The sequence below is a fragment of the Epinephelus moara genome, chromosome 4, assembly GCF_006386435.1.
Source record: "Epinephelus moara isolate mb chromosome 4, YSFRI_EMoa_1.0, whole genome shotgun sequence".
Classification (NCBI taxonomy): Eukaryota; Metazoa; Chordata; class Actinopteri; order Perciformes; family Serranidae; genus Epinephelus; species Epinephelus moara.
The window spans coordinates 30,221,666-30,244,140 of NC_065509.1; the positions used below are offsets into that span (position 1 = coordinate 30,221,666).

A 22,475-nucleotide genomic window follows, 5' to 3' on the forward strand; every position below is an offset into this window, starting at 1 on the left:
TGAGGTGAGGTATTTCTTTGATCTGTGATGAAATTAGCACATGCTACACTCCCCCCAGCAACCCCCCCCACCACTACTCAAATTTCATTATGAGACAAGCAGAACCAATTTATAAGTTATTGGTATTTAGTGTAGTGTATAATGATGATCTGTTTTTCTTAATAAAAACAAAACATCACAATCTTGTAAATTTGTAAATGTAGCTTTACAAGGAGCCTTCCAGTTTGAAGATTTCCTTCCAGCATATGCTTTGCACATATTTAAGGCCATAAAAGAAGAAAGAACAAACTGGCTCAGTTTACTGCAGAATAACAACACAGTTATATATATATACATCTGTGAAACAGAGGTAGTAAGGGTAATTGAGACAGTGAGACAACAAAGAGTGAAAGGACAACACATGGCTGAGGGAGCACAATTCGGTAAATCCAGTCTCTGTCTACGCTCCTTGGTAATGATGGTAATGTCAGTCTTCAGAGAACAGGAAAAGGAACTAATATGTGTGAAGAGACATTCTGTTTATCACCTAGTGAAACTGCAATATGAGATTCTGGAAATGCTGTGTGTGACCTCAACAAGGTGTGTGGGAACAGCACTGAAGAAAAAGAAACACTTTGTCCTTTGCAGCAAGGACAAATAGAGGTTCTACATAATTTAAGCCCCTTTCACACATCCAGTCTGTCCCGGAAATGTTTAGGAACATTTCCTGCATGGTGTCGTGAGAATGAAGCAGGGATCAATATTCAGGGAAATCAGCACTGCCAATTTCCCTACTCAGTTTGTAGTAACATTTCAGGAAAAGATGCCGGCACAGCTGCATTGTGAATGAAAGCAGTAACGTTGCAGGGAGACTTCAAAGAATCCGCTCATGACGTATTTCCAATCTGTGACTTGTTTCTGATTCAAGTAGATCATGAGAAGACATTATTTGTCTCGCAAACCTGTTGAATATTAAATGCATGACAAAACAGTGGCACCGGACAAAAACAGCTCCACGCTCATGTCATGTTCCCGAACATAAAAAGAGAGGTCTTTGATTGTGTACACATACATCCGGCCCTATCCCAATATCTTCTTCTGTTGAGTTTTACAGCAGCTGGCATCCATAAGTGTCGCTAAGAGTTTTAGTATTGATTTTAAGATTTTACTGCTTCACTGCTCAGGCAGACGAACTCTGTAACATCTTTTAAATCTCTTCTCAAAACCCACTTTTATCGTTTGGCTTTTATTAACTGGTGGTATTCATTGTAACTATTTAAAGTATTTTATCCTGCTCTGTATCTTGTACATGTTTTTAGCTTTATTAAGTTAAAGCACTTGGTAATGCGCTTTATAAATAAAGCTATTGATAACTGACTCTCTAAAACCAGTAAGTAAATCATTTTGTTTTACACGTAGATCTTTAGCGACATACAACTTTACTCAAGAATAAAAAATGCAGATAGAAATGTCTTCATGATGATTCTCATGATGACCAAAACAGAACAGAGGGTAGGCTCTAGCAAGAGTCAGATAATGGCCAGTCAGGGAATCCATCCATTGACCGACTGTGACCAATAGACTGAAAGACTGAAAAACCATCCCAGCAGGGCTGACACCATTTGGTTGGGTGGTCAATTCTCACTGTTCAGACAACTGCTGGTGTTAGTTTCATAAGGCCGTGAGTCCACCAGCTGAAAACGCCAGGCGCTTACTGAAAACCTGTTACTATGATATGGAATATCCAAGGAAGAAGAATGTCGGCACAAGGTAGATTACTTGCACTTGATAAAGCAAAGGCCGAAGCATGTGGAGAGAGGGGACGGCCCTGCCTGTTCACATGTATTAATTTCTCCTCTGTTGTTGTTGTTAATGGTTGGTCTTTGTGGTGTTTGTCCTGCCCTTTCTCCACTGTGATTTGAGGGCAACGTAAAAAGTGACGGTGACAAGCACAGCGTTTTACCCAAAACTGAACATATTTTCAATTCATGGCGACCAGAAGAAAAGTCAAATGTGTAACACTTGGCCCAGAATAGACGCTCAGTGACTTGCAGATTTTTTTTTTGATTGATTGAAGAGGTGGTAAAATTTCAGTTGACTGAGATTTTCTTTGGTTGAATATAGCCCTATCTCAGTGCTTAGAGCAAGCCAAAATGTCACTTTACAATTCGTCAACAGTAAATGCTCGACATTTAACACCTACGCACCAGCTCTGAAGCTGAACAATCCTCATTCTAAGCTTTTCGCGTAGCCAGTGGGTTGAGATTTTGTTGATGTTATGATCCATTTTTCAAGTCTACATTACATGTTTCGGTGATGAACATTGCTTAGTCGCACCTGGGTGACGATTAATCTAGAATACACACATACACTCTGATAACTTGTAGGAAAACATTTGTACTTGTGATGTTTTCCTAGCGTCAGAAAGCTTTACTAATACCTTCAACAGAGAGGTTGTACTCATTAAATCAGAATATAAACTGGGAATTTGGCAACAGATCTTTGTGGAAATATCTGCTGTCTGCTCCATGTTTACCTTCTCTCTATTATTTTTGCTCTGAAACAGAAGAGACATAAAAGAAAGGGATTGTCTGTGCAGAGAGTTTTTCATCAAAAATGTATGCCTTGCTGCAAGTTGCAACATAATGCAGTCCTCCTCAAGGTTTTTAAGGCACTAAATGTTTTTGACTCCTCCCTACATCCCAGACTGTCTATCATTTTCTGTCCCCTCACGTATACCCTTAGGTCCTCTGCAGCTTGCCTTCTAAATGTCCCCAAAGTTACCACAAAGAAAATGAGAGATGGTACTTCTACAGTGCTTGTCCTGAGGCTATGCAATGCCCTTTCTCTGTTCATCTGAGAAACTGTCTCAGCAGACAACATACTACAACAAATAACAATACTAACACTACTACTTCTATGACTACTTCTACCACAGCTCCTTCTTGTATTAATCTCACCTTCACAAAAATGTTTATTTCAACATATGATTAGCATCAATAAAGTTTACAAGCTTACAGTACCACCCATTGGTGTTCTGATTGCTGTTTAGGCAGTAGAGCAGGAACACTTGTATTGTAGAAGCATCTGTAGTGCTGTTTGATCAAATGTAACGTACTTGTTTCTCTGTGCCATTAAAATATCAATGTCGCAATTCAAAATTGAAGGATCAAGAGGTCAAATCCGTTCCTTATCAGTCTCTTTTTCTACTGTGGGCATACATCCAAGGATTTCATTAACTTGGGGGAGAACTTGTTCATGTAATATTGATGGCTATAATCCTCTGGTTAAGTGCCACCAAATTGTGTTACTTTCTGCAATCATGTATGTTCCGCAGGCAAAATGAAAAATTTATGGCAGTCATAAGTAAGTAATTTCTTATTTTATATTAAGTGTTATTTCTACTGGTTGAATGTATCTATTTTGGAGTTATGCTAACTGCCATAAGACTGTAGAGCTCATAGATTAGTAAACAAGATGTTTGCAGGCAAAATGCATATTCACTTCAAGGGAAAGCAAAAATAAATACATGTAATGAAGCAACAGACTCTTGTTAGGGGCTACAACTCAGTAGTACAAAGTACACACCGTTAGTCAATGAGCAGAAGAGACGCTGCTCAGCGACTTACTCTAGTGGTGTGTCTCAAATCACTACTTACATTAGTACACTTCTATGTAGTTTACTGTGTGCACTATGTACTCATTGGCGTGGTGTGCAAATTTCGACAAGGTAGTGTTGTCTCAAACCAAACACAGCCGTTGTGCATTTACCGGAAATGACAACCACAAATTAGCCAGTTAGCAAACTAGCATTATCATTTGCGTTATCGTTCGCGGCACCAAATCATTACAGACTGCTAAATTAACCCAAAAACACGTGAATTTGTACAACGCAGCGACGTTCGCGGTCACACAGTCCTCGGCCGCTATTTCCAGTTTGAAAAGTGGTCCCTCCCCTTCCGCTACTTAGCCAAGATGGCAACCATTGAGTGCAAGAAGTGTCCATAGTTCCACACTCAACTTCTTGACCGTTTTGAGTGTACCATCCGGGTGCTCACAGTGCACTGCATTTCTCCATACTTCTCTGTGTGAATGCATTTATACACTCAAAATATTATGTGTAAGTACGGAAGTATGCGATTTGAGACACAACATAGGTTTGCAGCTAACCCAGCAGCACAAAGCACAGTAGATAGTTAACAGAAACGTTCGTTTTTTGTGTAGTAGAGAAAGGGTTATGTTAAGGATGGCTCCAGTACATCATCAAGCCATGATTTCAGACCTACCCAAAAAATCCTGGACACAGAAAAGGCGAGAAACAGTTTACAGTCCAACTCCACTATGCAGTACTACACAGTCTCCAGTCTTTTCCCATGTTTTCAACCAGTATACTCGAACATGCATAATGTGTTTAGAAAGAAATCACTGACTTTACTTTGCCCGCAGTTTACCAGTAAGAACATTTCAGTTGCATTCAAAGTACATTATGTTGTGGACTTGCTGTTACCTTAATACAACAAAGTCAGAATATCTTGCAGTGAGATGACCATCTGTCTTCCTGTCAAATGACATTTGTTCCCCAAAAGACCAAACGACATTACAGACTTTCAGACATAAGCTGCCATAACAAATGCAGTTATGCATGAGCAAATATTCAGTCATGCATCCAATGTCTATACTGCTTACAGTGTTGAGAGTCATGGGGGACTTAATATCATGCATTTCATAAGAGGCACAGTACACGTGGGACAGGTCACCAGTCTATCACAGGGCAAACATATAGAGTCAGATGGAGGGAAAAATCTTGGAAACCCAGAACATGTTAACTCCACACAGAAACGTCCCAGATGGCCATCTTGCTGTGAGGTGACAGTTCTTAGCACGGAGCCACCTCGAGAAAATATGCACATGTATACTGGCATGTGTGCGCTTTATTTATCTCTATTTATATATTTGCAGTATTTTTTAAACTAAGCAGCAGTGAGCCTAAAAGAAAAACCTGACATTCAATCAATCACCTCCTCACTACATCATTCAGACAGTCTTGACACAGCTCACTTCAAACTGTACTTCAAGGTTCTTCACTGATACGAAGAGAAAGGGCACGAACAAAATAAGCCACAACAGCACTTCAATCGCTATACATATAGTCTCACTAGCTGTTTCTTTTTATTCCCTCTGCCACACACATGCAGTATGAATACATTTTGCCTGAGTGGACAGAGTGGTACTCGTAGTGCTACTCCAGGCTGCATTCAGTGTCTTGCTCAAGGGAATACAAGTAGTTTCAGTGTATAAAGTACTCTATATTGCAAAAAGGTAGGACGGAATATCATAGCAAAAGAGTGTGGAGAACAGTGTAGAGTGTGTGTAGAGTTCTGCAAATACTTGGCAAGGGAAATGTTAGTACATGATGAAAAGATTGCTGCGCATCACCAGCCACAGTAAATGACTCAACAGCGACAGAAACAGTGAGAGGCAGACACTCTCTCACCCTTTCTGTTTGACTGATCGCCGGTCTCGTGTTTGGATGGCTTGTACGCGCATTGATTTCAGTCTATAGACCAGTGTTATTATTTTATCATGGCTAGGTGGGGAGCTTTGTTATTGAAAGCTTCTGTGCAAGTGCAATATCTTTCATATTGTATTACAGGCAAAGCCATACAACTGTCCCTCTGTGGGACTACTGACCTATTCAACGCTACAGTATTCCAATTGAAGCCCAAAGCTCCATGCAACAAAGAGCTCTGAACATTATAGCTTGAAACCAAGCACCACCAGTGTCTGCTTAGTGATTTACCATGCCAAACATGGAGCTACATTATACTTTGATCAATTTAATAGCCTGCTGAAATAACTATAATGCACAGGGCATATCAGATGGCAGGTATTAGCTATAAAATATTTACTGTATTTTTCTGTTCATATCCTAAAAAAAGATTTCAAAATATAGATATTAAGAGCAACAACTTCTGTTTTTCCTTCTTCTAACATCTTATGTGTCCTTTAGAGCTTTAATATGTATCATAAAGATCTCAATATGTCCACTAACAATTTCAGAATTAAAGGTTGTGACCTTCCTAAACGTGGTCCACTGAAAAAAATGATCACAGTAGCACTGAACGAATCAGAAAAATAGGTAGTCACAAGGGGTATGTCTTCTGTTACTAGTGCAATCACACTGAGCCTATCTAAAAGCTCAGTCTCTTGGGTGTTGATGTAGCTCTGAGCTGTACATCTTGGTGACTTTATACTTCAGACTCTCTGCTCGTTAGTTGCTAATAAAAATACTAGTTTTAAAGGTTTTAAAGGTACTGTTTTATCTGTCTCAAGTCATTAAATGTATGTAAATATATGCTTTCTCCCATAAGAGGTTAATAATGACAAAGTGTTACGACAGTTAAATGGTACAAAAAACAGATAATGTAACTGAGTATTCAATACTAGGCTCAGATAAGATTATTATTCTGTGTATTTACTGTGTCAAACATCATGAAAATTGCAGTTGATACATTTTACAGCAAAATTGGTACAACATACAGCAATTATTTATTTACTAAGCCTACATTTTATCAAGTGCAATGTGATATAGGCAAGGCAAATATGTCTATATAGCATATTTCATACCCAAAGTGCTTTACAGATTTGTCGAGTCAAAGTTCATTGTAGCCCAATCACAAAGCATGTCTCACAGGGCTGTACAAGTAGTGATTTCAATTAAATTTTAATTTCAATTTGATCCATACATTCCAACATCACAAAGCACAATTAGCCTTAAAGGGCTTTAAAGCAGTGGTTCCCAACTGGTCCAGCCACGGGTTCCACATTGTCCTCAGTCATTAGTCCAAGGTCCACACAGTTTAACATGTTCAGCATCATAGTTGCATTTGACCATGTCTTCGAGCTGGCTTGCTGTCTCTGTTAAGTAGCTGTCCGTCAGAATAAAAGCTCTGTGCTAGAAATTCACTGTACTTAAAAATAAAGTGTTTTGTACGAACTTGACATCTATGCAAGTCACTTTTGGTCCATTCAGAATTGACCTGTGACCCACTTTTGGACCTCAACCCACCAGTTGGGAACCACTGTTTTAAAGCATATGACATTCCTCTGTCCTTGGACCCTCAAAGCAGATACGTAAAAACAAAAAATATAAGCAACAAAAAGGAAGACTAAACGTTTTTGCCAGAGATCCTTTCAAGCTATAATTAACTTTACACACTGGAAAACAAAATGTTTGGATGCACAATCTAATTTTGTTCTTCTTAGATCGTTCCAGTACTGCGCAAGTGTGTTGCAATGTTTGTTACACTAAGGCCTTCATCATGCTTGGAGCTTTATGTTACCATTAGCATGCTATTCATGTATGCATACTGTACACTGTAGGACCAAACATTAGTGAACTGATGCGTTAGACCCATTGGCCCTGAACAAATACACCGTCAGATGAATGGACGGATGAGCATAGCTATCCCCAGAGCCACACTACTAGCTTGTCTAATATGCTGTTTAAAATTTAAAAAAGCATTAAGGACTCTCCTACATTTGCACAAGATATCAGAGTGGTTCGAATCTAATATCAAACAAATACTGATGAATTCACCCCACATCCTAGCTGTGAAACTACATAGAGCAAAACAATACAAAAACAAGTAGGTTACAACCTGTAAGCACCAACAAGCAAAAACAAAAACACATCTTTCTAACAAAATCCTTCACAGAATTATTTAAATCAAACACACACACTGTGTTGTTTTGTTGACCCTTATTCATAGAATCCTTCACCTCACACAAAAGTGAGTTAAATATTTAAGAGATCGTCGATGGATATGGTACAAGCAAGGTTACACATACACAGAGCCAGAACCATTGACCTGTGCTGTCCTTGAAAGAGAACAACAAGCAGCTGATATCCTTCACATGTAACTCCAGGTAGCATGCACTCTCTCCATCCAAGTGACAGGTGCTATGTCACTCCACTGAGCTGTCCTGATAGTATCTCAGGTCTCTATATCCTGCTGGCTGGCACCCTTCTTAAATATAATGCATCACAGCAGTGTTATGGCTGGAGAGCACAAAAACACTTGTAACTTGACACGCCTAATGTGCCTTTACTCTATAGATAAACTTTTTTTGGGGAAAGTGGTTTTTCTTCAGCTGATGTTTCTCAACAAAAAAAAACGCGTCAATGAGGCACGACAAAGGAACTGTTCACAGAAACAACAGGAGCATTTCTGATATTTGATATTGGTACTAAAGGTAGTAAAGCAGTCGGAGGAAAATATCCCTGGTGTCAGCACTCCAAGAATGTGATTGCTGGCATAGTCAAGCAAGCATAGGAACAGGAGCAGTGCAGCACTCAAAAGGAGCACTTTGCACTTCTAATGGTATTTGAGTCACAGCTTGATTCCAAAAAGTGGTTCTAACAAAGACTGAAGGCTCGGGCCTAGGACGTGAACGAACGCTCCACTTCTCCTGGTGGAACTAAAGGTGTGTGCATGTGTGCAGATGTACAAAACTCAACCAAAGCAACAACAGTGTGTGTGTGTGTGTGTGTGTGTGTGTGTGTGTGTGTGTGTGTGTGTGTGTGCGTGCGTGCGTGCGTGCGTGCGTGCGTGCGTGCGTGCGTGCGTGCGTGCGTGCGTGCGTGTGTGTGTCTGTGTGTGTGAGCGAGGGGAGTGTGAGAGATTGGGGAGTGTAAGTCTCCATCAGAATTAAATCAACTAGTAAGTGCAGACAGCTGACAGAACACCATGCTCCCCAGTCACTTTGAAATGACCCCCCGAGGAGTGCAAAACACTCCTGAAATATCTAATTATCCCCCCGAACAACATCAAGGATTGCTACACCACCGTCCTTACTGCTAGGTGACGGCAGACAGAAGCCAGTCGTTCTGCTGGCAGATTGCAGGTTGATTAGACCAATTAATCTAATTGTTCTGTATACTGTAAATCTCTATGTGTTATGGAAGATCAGAAAAAAAGGATCATCAGGCTTGATGTGATGTATCTACACATCCCTCAGGCTTCTGCAGAGATGAGTTTCATCTTTCAAGGAGGGAAATGCAGTGGCAAGCACTTCTTTGAAAGAACGTATTCGATTTTCAATGCCATAAAGTTGCCATTTTGTTCAAGCTTTTGTTGCTGTCACCTTATACAATAGATGTATAAAACCCTTCGCAAAGTGTCAGTGTACACCTCATAGAATGTGCGTGTACATTTGTGCTATTATTTGATATCTGCTGGAAACTACTAAAGTCTAAGGACAGCTCTGCAGCACTCCTAAATCCTGAGGCAGACAAGATGACACTCGCAGGTTAGGAAAGCTGATAAATGCTCTTATTTCTAAACATCAAAGAAGGAACAAAAATGTGTCACTCAGAGAATTTGGATCAGGTTGGACAGATTTGCTGCTCAGATGTTTGTTAAATATGGGCACAGGTCACATTAGATTTGGTATAACATCCCACATAAACAAAAATATAAATATCAATTTGCATATGTTTTTTGAGGATATAATATGTATACAAAGAGAACATGTCAAGCTGCACTGTTAAATACACGTCAACACACTATGTTATATATTGTTTTGAGTCCAAAGACATCATATCCTCCAAAATATTAACCAAGGCCAAATTTAGAAACAGATATTTCTGAATTATGTATGTATCACGTTGGGGCCGTAACAGATATGGGTATCTTGGAGGTTAACAGATGGTGTCATAAAACGAAATAGGCATCACTCTTAAAATATATCCAGGCACTGAGGACATTTATGTCTCCAAAATCGTTTTCACTGCCTCTGAGGAAGAAGGGCGAACGTCAACTCTGAAGTCAGCCGCAAGGGTAAAAACTAGTTAACTTGCTCATTTCTGACTGCTCGTCACGTCTGTTGAAGACAGTGTCATAACATTTGTGCCAAATTTAACAGTCAAATAAATCTCTTTGAACGCTATAAACGAGAACGACTGCACCATCCTGAGATGTAAAAGACAAAAATAAATGGAATCACAAATGAGTGAATTATTTCTGTTACTTTTGAAAACACTGACGACCACAGAAACCTTTGCCTACAGACCTCTAATAAATTATTATGTAATTTTCACATCTTCCCTGTCTTGTTTCTCCTTGACAAGCAACAGAGCAAACTTGTTTGCGGCCTGGAGGGGGAGAGTGGTTTGTAATAACACTGGGAGTCGAGAGAGTAGAGTCCCACAGCATGGTGCAAAGAAAATTACCCCACCAGAAAGCTTCCACCCCCACTTTACTTCTCAGCTGTGGTAACAGCCACAACATATTTTATGGTCCTAGCAGGTTAGGTTTTTGGATATCTTGTGTTTCCCCTCCTTCCTTTCTCTTCAACTCCTGGAGGATGATAAATCTTGATCGTCATGGTAGGAAATCAAATTTCTATTTTTCCATTACTCTACAAAGCGACGGGAAGAAATATTGCTTGATCCAGAAATTTCAAAGGCATCAGGCTGTCATGTGTCCTGGGGTGGTCTGTCCCCCTGAACTTGGCTAAGGACATCAGATTTTTTAATGCTATATTTAAAATTTTCAAATTGACATGGAGTCTGATTGAGCTTACAAAAGCACTATCCAGGATAACAAAGTGAATACAGAGGATCAATTATGGATGATTCACTGAGATAGGGAGCTATTTCCACATCAAAAATGACAGAGTTGAAACAGTTATTCATCTCTGTGAAGAATTTATGTCAGACAGAGCTGGCCCATTGATGTCTACTGTACCAAAGTCCTCAAACAAGTATCATTCATCAGTGCGGTGTTAACTCACCGCAGTTACACTGAGAGCCTCTATTCACACTTTGTGCCTGCGCCAGACAAGATATCTGCCCTAAGCTGTCAAGAGGTTACGTGTACAGCCGCTGAGACGCTTAGATGCTCATATTTGTTCGAACAGTCACAATAGCAAATGGACAGATGCTCTTTTGTGTTGGTGTTGATTGGCTGTTGTGCACACAGCGGACAGAAGAGGCCAAGGGAGGAAGAGTTGAGGATGAGTTCCAGTTGGCGCTACTAATTAAAAAAAAACATTTGTGCCAAGGGAGTGACTTTTTTTTTTTACACCTTTTAATTGTCTTGGATTTAATTGTATGAGTGAGTGCTGTACACATAAAACGTAATGACATTCAAGTAGGGGAGAGCAGGGTCGGTTGGGACGCTTTTGTATTGACAGGAAATAACCTTTCATTACTTACAGACTACTTTAACAGTAATGAAAAGAAGTGAAAAGAATTTGATCCCCAAACACATGTAGGCATTTGCTAATAATTTATCATGTTTGTATGAGCCCAACCAAAAGTGTATTTCCCCAAATCCCACCTCCCCAGGATGGTTGGGGCACAAAATCATTTCAATTGATAAAATACAAAAGAAAGAAAACTGTCTAAATTTGAAAACTAAACAATTTATTCACACATTTTTTTTAAGAAAAACAAAACATTTGTAAAATTAATATGCTTTTATAAGTTACTGAGATGTGGATTTTGACTGTCCAATTCTTCATTTCAGTTGCTTGATTCAGCTGAATGTGGTTTCTATGGGCTACATGTAGGCCATAGGTTTATGTAGGCTATTGAGTTTGTTTCATTTTGCAAAAAAAATAAAAAAATAAAATAAACCACTAAAGGTTAAAAAAAAATCTATAGTTGAACTCTGCATGTTCAGTATGTCCATGGGTTAAAATGTAATCCTATATAAACTTCATGCATTTTATTTTACATGGCCTCTTAATTCAGCTTAGCAGTCTAAATCTCTTAGGAGGTTTAATATTCCCTAGTGACCTCACAGTAGGTCTGATTTTATTAGAAAAGGTTTGTCTTGTTTGGTCTACTTTATGCTCATTTGTAACAAGGTAAAAACTATAAACAATATTGTCCCACTGTCCCTGGAAGAGCAGAAACACTTTGGACTCCTATGCTAGCTACGGACAAAAAAATCAGACAGCTAACACTATCATCAACTGATAGGCCTGAAAATCAGCTTTAGGTCTAGTTTATAACGATTTCAACTGAAAACGGTAAACTTTAGTTGCATTTTGGCCGATCGTTTACATGACAGCGGAGTTTTGGGTACCTGAAAATGCAACGTTTTGAAAGCGGGTTCCAGAGTGCAATTTTTTTTGAAACGGCTCCATCTCCGTCCGTCAGTAAAATTGCAATATGCAGTTCCTCTGAAAACGGAGACTTTTTGCACACGCGCATTACCCTTCCAGTCACTAGGCATGCGAGAGAAAGTCGACCATCACAACAACAATGGCGGACTCCCGAGCTCTGCTTGTGTTGCTCACCCTATTGAATTTATCAACCATCATAGTGTAGATTTACTGTAGCAACTCCACCTTGTCGTCCGTCCAGACAAACGTTCGTGCGATTGCCATTTTGCTTGTTTATACACTGCCCCTCTGTAGAAGGAAGCGTATGTGTCACACTGCCAACTACTGGCCTGGCATGTATACTGCAGCGTTTTTGGTCATTTTTGCGGATCCGTGTGCACGGCGATTGTTATCAAAACGTTGTCGTCTAAACACGGAACTTTTTTCAAAACGAAAATGAGATTCTGTTTTCAGTGGATCGTTTTCATGTAAACATGGCCTTAGACAATATGTTTTGTATGTGGCATAACAAGAAACAGTATGGTAGTAGAAAAATGAGTGTTTAGAAGAGTCAGAAGGTCTCTACTTTTAGACTGAAAATGAGGAGGGTGTGGCTCAGTACGAGCATGGTGAACAGCACGTTTAGTTGCTTTCTAACTTGCCAAAAAGGCACTGCCCCAACTGACCCCGCTCTCCCCTGCAGTAATATCTCTTCCTTCCAGTTGGCTTTTCACTGTTCAATCAAAGAGTATGTCGGCACTGTAGTTTGATTGTCTAGAAATATTGTCTCTGATCATAAAATAGTTTATTTGACAGTTGCAATCAAGTAATACACACAGATTATGAGATGAGGGAATTCAAGTTCTTTAAAGGTCTTTGTTTAATCATTATATGGGGAGCACCACCACTGTACTTGGCAGAAATCTAAGTGTTTGCCAGTATGTTGTTCAATGCTTTATCAAGCTGTGCATTAGGACAGACAGTCAATAGGGCAAGCAGCTTTATGTTAGCAGGCATAGTAACTTCAAAGCTCGTAAAAAGCCCATTACTAGTGTTCCATGCATCCCTCCGTGCTCAGCTACAAGCACTCGACTGAGAAAAGCTGGTGAGAGTGATTCAGACTTAGAGAAACCCTGTGTGGCAGAGCAGCAAGATCATCACAACAACCCACACCTTGAGTATCCAGACACAGAGAGAAACTCTGGTGTCAGCAAATGTCTCCCGCCTCCATAAAAAGACCCCACAAGAAAATGCCCCAGAGAAAATATCTGACTCGTACCGTGAAGATTTCACATAATGAAAAGTTAGGAGCCCAGTTCAATTTTGCTTAAATATGTCTCAGGGATCTGAGAGCTAGCAGATCTAATATGGAAGTCACTGTCGGGATTTGACAGAGCCATAGTGTAATGCTGAGGGCTAAACATAGGAAGCTCAAAAGCTGGGGCCACGGATGTGTGCTCTGCTGCTAAAAACCACTAAAACCACTCTACTATTTTTATAAAGGAAAGTCTATTGATGGAGCCACAGCTGAGTTAGATCAGAGGAAGTGAGCTTTAACCCCTCTGCTTCAGTCTGACATTATCACATCAAGTGTTAAAGTAGGGTATGCTCAGTCATGCTAAGATAAAAATTTAACTGTACATGATACAAAATAAATGAGTTCTGCTTTAGTTTTTTGTGGAAAAAATATGTTTTGCCTATTGAGATGTCATATTTCTTGACATATTTTTCCATGGATCTTATCATGGTTTTCCCACGTGCACAACAGAGAATAGAAAGTGCGAGATGAGTGCGGGGGAAAAAAGGCCGGACTGAAGCACCGCAGGATCTCTCTTCCACAAAATGAGAAAATAAGAGGGTTGTAATTTTCTGTAAGTTGGCATCTCACTTCATGTCAGTGGATTAAGAAATTAATGAAAAGTGGCTAGTCAATCTGACACTTCTAAATTAAGAAGAGAGTATCCAAATGACAAAATTAAAATGGGGAGAATGAAGTAGAGGATAAATAATTGGCTGGGGAAATTCTGACAGAAAGAGAAGTGGAAAACATGGCAGCTGAGGAGAAGAGAGTGGAAACAGAGTAAGCGGCGGATGCTCCAGGCAATGCCATCTGTGGGTGGATCTGCAAAGGCTGCGTGCCACACACCTGTGTGGAACTGCCTGGGAGATAAGGCCCTCAGCACAATGGCCCTGTGGCCACCTGTGCTGCCAAACAGGTGCACAGCCCAGCCAATTAAACTATTAGACAAACACAGGCCTCTGGGAGCAAATTAGCAGGCTGCCCAAACATCACAGGAAAAACAAAAAGCAATGGTAAGCACTAACTGAGAAAAAGAGCAACAACACTTTGATGGTGAGACTTTCATTTCAGTGTATAGAATTAAGCTTTATGTCTCATGAAACAAAGTATGGGTTTTGATTTAATTATCACATAAATGCTGAAAATGTCTCCGGTATTTAAACACAGACCACTAAATGAGTTCTTTGATACAAATAGCATGAATGAATATAAAACGTATGTATTAGGATCAAGGCATTATTTTCTATTATATATCCACATGACACTAATATTTCATGATATAGAGGTATCTACAGTGAAGAAAGTGGAGTGCATACAGGACGAGACACTGCATTCAATAGCCCACTTGTGACAGAGCAGTGCTTTAGCTGGTCATTAGTGACGTGACGTTCGTGAACGAGCCGAGTCTTTGAACCGCCTCTTTGAAGTGAACGAGCCAGTTCCTAATTTCTTTGTTTTTTGCTTTAATTTACTCTGTATCCATTAATTTCAGATTATTTGATCGGGAGCAAGTTGAGAGAGACTAGTTTGTGAGGGAGAAAGACAGTGCAGCTGCTCACTCGTTCACTTCAAATAGCTGGTTCAAAGACTCGGCTCATTTGCGAACATCACATCACTAGTAGAAAGCTAACCCACTATCTGCTAGCACTTGCTGACAGGCTTGTTGTTTATAAAGGGCGTTGCTATGGCTACACCAAACTTTATATCTGCGGAGTCTATTCTGGGTCCACGTTACAATATCCAGATCATGAGATGAGATAAATCAGCAATACGATTCGTCGTTGAACCCACTAAGACCCCCCACATGCACACACACAGCAAAACAAAAAACAAACAAACAAACAAACAAAAAAACGAACAAACGAACCGCATCTTTGAACCAGCTCTTCAAAGTGAAGGAGAGCCAAAGAACCGGATCTCACAAGTGAACCAGAAATCCCATCACTACTGGTCATATGACAATGATTAATCTAGTCTGAAACATTGACTGTACAATAAACTTCTGAAAAAGCATATTTTTAGACAAGGAACAACAAAAATATTCAGACATTAAATGCTTAGCTTCAGCAATCCTGCAGCACTGCACTGACTTTTCCCAGACATTGGATACATTTTGTAGCTCAACAATATTAATTAATTGATGATATTTTATTTTCATTTTCGTCAAATACAGTTTAGCACCATGTAAGCATTTGTTTGAGTATTTCAGGCCATTTTGGACTGATTCTTTTAATAATAAACACAGGCAGGACAATCTTAGAGTTTGTGTGGCCTTTTCAACTAAGGGAAACTAGAAAGTAATCAGCTCTTGGCGATATACTGGCATTTATGTTGATATGGGAGTTTGCCTCTGTAATGAGAAATACTGTTCAAAGCTATAAACTATTAACCAATAGCAAGGCAAAATGAATGGTAGTGTATTATGCACAAGTTACCAGTATGTCTCTATATTTACATAGGATTATTTGCTACTGTCTTCAGTTAAAATTCATAATAAAGTCCCCAAAATATCAATGTTCTAAAGAAGGCCACCTGATCATTATTCTAAGGTGTAAATTAAAACAAGCATGAATGCTCTGCCATCTAATCCATGGTTATTTTTGGTATATGATAACATAGCGTACAAAGGTTACATTAACATAGTGAAGTCAGAAGAGTAGCAAACCAAATGTGGATTTTCTGTGTGTTGTGATCCATGACAATTAAGTGCATTCATATTCATTAGGAGTAACCTTATCCATGCTTCAAGAAAACAATCAGGACAGTTTACCCAGGAGAGAAATAATGAGAGGCGTAAAGATGAGCAGGGGACCGGTGTTAGTCAACACTCGCACAGTCCTGCTCAACATACACACCCAAAAAGGTGGCTTTCTCCCCTGCCTGGACCTGGCCATCCGTAGGAGGCGACTTATCCATAAAGCACTGGTCCCTTATGTGCTGGTCAAAGGTTCAGCCATTTGAAAACACCCAGAGGGCAAGCTTGGCCTCGCTCAGATCCCTTAGGCACCAGTTGGCCTTTCTGAGTAGATGGGCTGACTTGACTCCCCACAGCTTCCCGGAGACTTTGGAGACTGACTTCACAGCTCTCAAATCACTCGAGGGATAATTACTTAGCTATTCATTAAACTATATGACATACTTTATATGTGCATTCATGTACAGCATTATTAATCCATCTGTGATTCCTCTGTGTATGCCTCACTAGTTTAACTTGTCAGACGACTGAATATCTTTGTATACTTGACATAAATTAAACCAACATGCCATGTGGAACTCGTTGGTTGGATCATTTTCTCTCCTGAGTTTCATACAGAAGAAGAGCACTGCTGTGAATGAAAATTTCCACTATGCCCACACATGAATGGTTGTCTTGAGCAGTGCAGGATTTTAGCGAGAGCACACAACTCTTTGTGCTTTTCTCTGAAATTGGTTAATGCTGAGATGCAGCGGTAGTGCTGGTAGTAGCACACAGATTAAATAAAAGCTCCTTCGGGGCCACGCTGGCAGGTCCTTTCTCTGTATCCAGGGTGAACATAAAAAAGTATTCCACTTATCCGATGACCATTTAATATGCACCATTCATTGATTCACATTAAGAAACATCTCCTCAACAGTGGGCTGGTAAATAATTTAAAGGATCTGCTGTCACTAAGGGTTTCCTTGCACTAGTGGGACCAAATTAAAATTGAAGATCCCATTTAAAGAGAGAAGGCAGAGAATTTGGGTAAAAAGTAGAGACAAGGCTTACAAAATCACTGAGGCCTCGTAATGAACGACTCAAGAGACACTCAGGGCTCAGCAGGACAGAACTGAGAACCAAACAAAAATCTAAAATCATGTTTGACTGCAGTTTTGTATAGGCTGATCACAGACGCAGGTTGTGCACATGACACAGAGCTACGTGTTAATTAAGGTCTCAGGACACCTGGCTTTCTGATATGGAAAACTCCACTTCCTGTCTGAGCTTAATGGACAGAGTGGTCTGGAATGACAGACTCACCACAAGCCACAATAAGCTTGTGTGTGTGTCATTTGGTCAGCTACACCATACACTGCGCTTGTTTAAAGTTGATGCTGGGCATTCATCTCGTCTAACATACCCAATCAATCCACACAGAACAGGTCCAATGAGGTTCCTTTATAATCATCCAATTAGAAATAAATGGTTTCCAGCAGACAGCTCCTTGCTCTGATTAATGTAGAGGGGACTGGCGTAATTGGAGTGAAGTGATTAGCATGAAGAGGGACATTAATGAAAAAAAGCCATATTTACTTTCTTCAAATGTCAATAAATGGACAAAGGAACAGAGGGAACTGTATGAGATGCCATGAGTAAATATAAATCTTTGTTCATCCTTAAATCATTCCAGGTACATATACACTTAGTTGCCGGTTTGTTAGTTAGGGGTAAGTTTTGGTTGTGTGTGTGTGTGAGAGTCTCACAAACTACTGGACCAGTCAACATCTATTGCATAACTGTTGTATTAGACTTTAGCTTGGTGTACCTAATAAACTGGTAACAGAGAGTATATCCAAGGAATTTTTATACATAACAACATCCATGTTCTTTCTATCCACATAACCCAAATTGTGTTTGGATCCCATTGAGGTAGAGAAGGTCAGCACAGTAAAATATGTCTAATATGCAATTGCTCCGCAACAGGGAAAAGCTTGATGGCATGAGTAAAAGCTCTTATGTACAGCTTTTGCTTGTCCTTGCACTTTATCACTTAGTCCGAGCTTTCGTCAGATCTGCTCTATCACAAACACAACAAAGTGATGCTTCGGTGCAGTCAGGATGACATTTGGGTTCACAATACATGACATGCCACTGCATCACTAGAGTGTAGCTGGTTCATTCATACATACAGTAAGAAGTCTTTACAGCTGTCTATTTCGGATCATGTCACATAAAGTGTGGCCAGGGCCAAAGAAAAACATTCACTTTTCCTTGACATGAAATAAAAGTTTAGAACATTGCTTTGATAGAGAGGATACATGGTTTGTAAAATCAGTTAGGATTGCTCTTCAATAGTTTGCTGAAAAGGATACTTTCAAACATCAATGTCCAGAGGACAGAGGTTTCCTCTGTAACAATGTTACAGAGGAAACCTTTGTTCATATCATATCGTGATATCCGCGATATTTGGACTTGTTGACATATTGACGTCATACTGTTACCCACGGCAATAACAAGCCTGGCTGCAAGCAAAATAATTAGCGACTCCGCGGTGATTCCAAAAAGAGGAGCCGTTTTAGTAGTGTGAAATTAACTGTGGCATCATTAGGCCTGGGTGTCCCAAATGTTTCATAAACAGCCCTGCACTTCTCAGACTCTTTCAGCGAGTCACCGCGAGTTACTCTCCTTGTGGAGAGAACTCATTCAGTGGATCCACCAACAGCAGCACAGCGTCCCTCCCTCTTCTATTGCTGTGCGCACACTGGAGTCGGTGTCGTCAAGTGATTAAACCTTCGTGACGCTCGCGGCTCGACACAAAACTACGTATATATGAATGTGCGATAGTTATGGTATGGCCTGTCACAGGTTACATAACTTATTTTGTTGCAATACTGTTTTCTTAATCATAAAAAAATCAAGAATATCGTTTTTGAAAAAATACCCTGAAATATTGTGATATTATTTGAGGGCCATATCGCCCACCCCTAGTGAATAACCTACCAAACATACTGAGAGAGTGATGTGTATCCTAATCATTGTGGGACTGTCAAATCCTAAACTATAGACAGAGCTAATCCTCAACAGCAAGCTTGGCTTCGTGACTCTATAAAGCATCTGATAATGATAAACTCATGTAAGTGCTTAGAGCTGTGGTATTTGCGAATATCGCTCAGAACACAAGGCACCGTTTGCAATAAATGAAAAAAAGCTTGAGTTACTAACCTGACAGGGTTACTGGTGAGAGACACTCTGAGGGACTCCAGGCAATTGAGCAGCTTTTCTTCTGTGATGCCAGAACGCAGCTCGTGGACATATTCTTGGGATGAAAGTGTACACTCATGCTTGCTGTTCCTTAGTCCACCCTGAAAACAAAATATCAACAGGACAGTTACTAGATTACCATCATACACTGTAACACCTTGGTGATGTGATAAAAAAACAACGATGCTCATCAATAACAGAAGAAATTTGTGGACACAGGTGAAGGGCATCCATGTATTATTTGCATCACCGTATTTCTAAGTAAATAAAAAAGGTGACTGACCTGTTACAGGCTGAATAAATTAAACTAGATCAATAGCAACAGATTTAACCATACCAGGAAGATGAATTTATATTGTTGAGTCAGTATCTTGTGTTCTCAAAAGGTGTCGTTTTTGAGACTTCTTTGACTCAAAATTCTTTTCTCAGATACTTTCACACATTCTCACAAAGACGCGAGTGATAAAAACTGGCTCAAACTCCTGTATAAGAAAAAGGATGAGAGAGCGTCTGGAGATTTGTCAGCCAATTTCTCTTTTTTTCTCAATCAGCCAATATTCTAATGATGGACCATACTCGGAGAGAGCCAAACACAGGCTCTGTGTGCTATCTGCCGCAGCTCCTGTTGAAGTAAATGGATTCTTGTGTATAATCTCCACAGAGGGCTCTAGGGACATGTTGCTACACTGATGCTTACACAATGAGACTACCTATTGGCAGCAATACACACACTTACACCACAGCAGGGAAACACATTTACACACTCACTCTCCCAGCATACAGTGTAGTCAACATTGTACACTAGATTGAGCTGCAGTTTGACTCCAAAGTAACAGACTGATTGAATTTATGTTCTGACACCGTTTCCATGCAGTCCAGCAATCAACATCAATTTCGAGGAATACAAATGAAAAAGCTTTGCGTGCAAATTGATTAATCTTACCACATTATCTCAAGCTCCAAGAACAAATATGTGTTAAATTAGTAATTTTCAGGTCCTGTTGTCAAAATGAACTACATTTCAGGTGGGGTTTGAGTCAAGGCACCATACAAAGCAAAATGAAAAAGAAGCTGCAGAAACAGCATCACATATGCTGAACCAGACTAGACACAATCATCTTCACTGTGTTCATCCCTGGACTGCTGGTTCCCCACAAAGTGAGCTGCGCTAATAGGCAGTTTGGGAAGTAATAAGCTAGCTCATTTATCTGGAGAAAAGAGAGGCCTGCTGCTCTCCTGCAATGCACAGTCAACATGAAAGAACCAGTTTTTTTTTGGTCAGAAAAAGAAGAGGCAGTCTAACAACAGCAAGCTCCCAATAACTGTGCTTTACATGTAAACTGAGCTCATATTGGCTTAATAATGACTTGCAGTGTTTATTTGATAAACGCTGACGTAAAATCACATTACTCAAACTGCAGGAGTGACTCCTGCTGAAGCAAAGCAGAGGTGGCTCTGACCACAACCATGGTAAAATTATATTTTGTTATTCAAAGTGGAAATGTACGCAAGACTTTTTCGACTTTTTTTAAGGGCACTCAGAATTAAATTTAACACCAATTTAACACTAACCAAAAATTTAAGGAAAAAAAAACATAAATTGATCTTAATTTTGTAGGGGTAGGGAAAATTTTGCATATGTTTTATAACATAAAAAACATGACTCTTTTGGGAAATACCTGGCATTTGTTGGCAAGTTTTCTTGGTGATTTTGTGTATCTCACTCTGCACCCTGTTTATGAGAAGGACATTTTGTATGCAACACCAATCAACATGCAAAAACATGTTTCTACTTATACCACTCCACAAGATTTAATTTCACTATTCTTTTTGTTATGCATCCATGAACCATTAGACCTTTTGAGATAGGAATTGTGCACATTTGCAGGGAAGCCCAATCAGTCTTTTTTCAGCATTGGCAGTATAAAAACAAAATTGGGGAGTGCGGCAAAATACTTTTGTTTATACAGAATGCTCCTTCTTGGGGCAATGGGGTTGGCGTGAGCAAGTAACAAAACGTGTGGCTCAGTGTGTGACGTAAACAGTGATGTGGGAGGGAAGCTGCGGCTAGTCAGGCGGCAATTCTCTTCTAAATCGGCCCGTTCTTCACTGTCCCCGTCATCTGACGGTTAATGGCCTCTTCATTTGCGAGGGCAAGGAGGGCGCGCAATTCCTTGTCTCCCCAGTTGCTCATCTTTACAGTGTCTGTCAGGTTTGTGTTTCCCTCTTGCTACTAGCTGCTCGCTAATTCCTGCTATCAGCTGTTTCCTGTTTATCCACCACCAGTGGCTCGCACGTGCGGCGTCATCAACAGCTCCTCCCACAAGTCATCAACAGCCCCTCCTGTTGTGGAAGGCCACCTCAGTCTGTTTAAACTAAAAGGGTTCCGCCAATATGTCTACCCCACGAGGTGGAAACTCGCCAATCCGCCTCTGTGCGTATAAATGCTCGCAGCTGGCCGGCAAAACAGCCCAACATTCGCCGAAAATCTGGCAGTGTAAAAGGGGCTATTGTTATTTTTGCTCTATTTTTATTTTCTACTATGGCTTTAAACATTTTCATCTGTTCTGCTATTGTGACACTAGCACTTGTCAAAAAAAAAAGAAAGTAAAATCTCAAAGCAAGTTAAACCTGCGAGGGTACTTTCAGGTAATTGTCTCGTGTTTGAAACTATAGTTTGATTGTGTAATAAATCCATTTTTTGTGCTTGTCTTTTCTCCCATCTTTCATAGTTTGATCTATACAACACTTATACCATTCATCCTTTTCTCAAGCACTATTGTGTGAAGGTGGAGGAGTGACTGGCTTAGCTTTTGTTTGACTGATGAAAGCTATCAGGCTATAGGGAGAGGTAAGAATCTGCGTCGTTACTATCTAGATTTTTCAACTACTACCTACCACAGGACTCTTTGTTGCACATTTCTGCCTAACATAATTTCTACATGCCTTTCTTGGTGCTGACTATGAAAATGAAAATGACAAGAACAGGTATACACTATGTGAAGGCTCAATTAGATGGAGCAGAGGAGAAAAACAGACACTCCAGACACTTTACAGAATCCTAAGTTGAAATGCTGGGACTTTGTTCAAGTTTTTAAGACAGCAATGTAAAACTGTCTTTATCGTAGGTACAACCAT

The 22,475-nt window shown here is 40.0% G+C and overlaps 1 protein-coding gene across 7 annotated transcripts in view; it reads right to left on the minus strand.

Annotated features, from left to right (window-relative positions):
- The window catches only part of diaph2 (diaphanous-related formin 2), a 497,420-nt gene that overhangs the window by 360,837 nt on the left and 114,108 nt on the right, over positions 1-22,475 (minus strand). For all 7 annotated transcript variants that reach the window (XM_050042679.1, XM_050042678.1, XM_050042674.1 and 4 more), the window contains one exon: positions 19,299-19,438. In XM_050042679.1, coding sequence (XP_049898636.1) covers positions 19,299-19,438 — 140 coding nt within the window. The remainder of the gene's footprint in view (positions 1-19,298; positions 19,439-22,475) is intronic.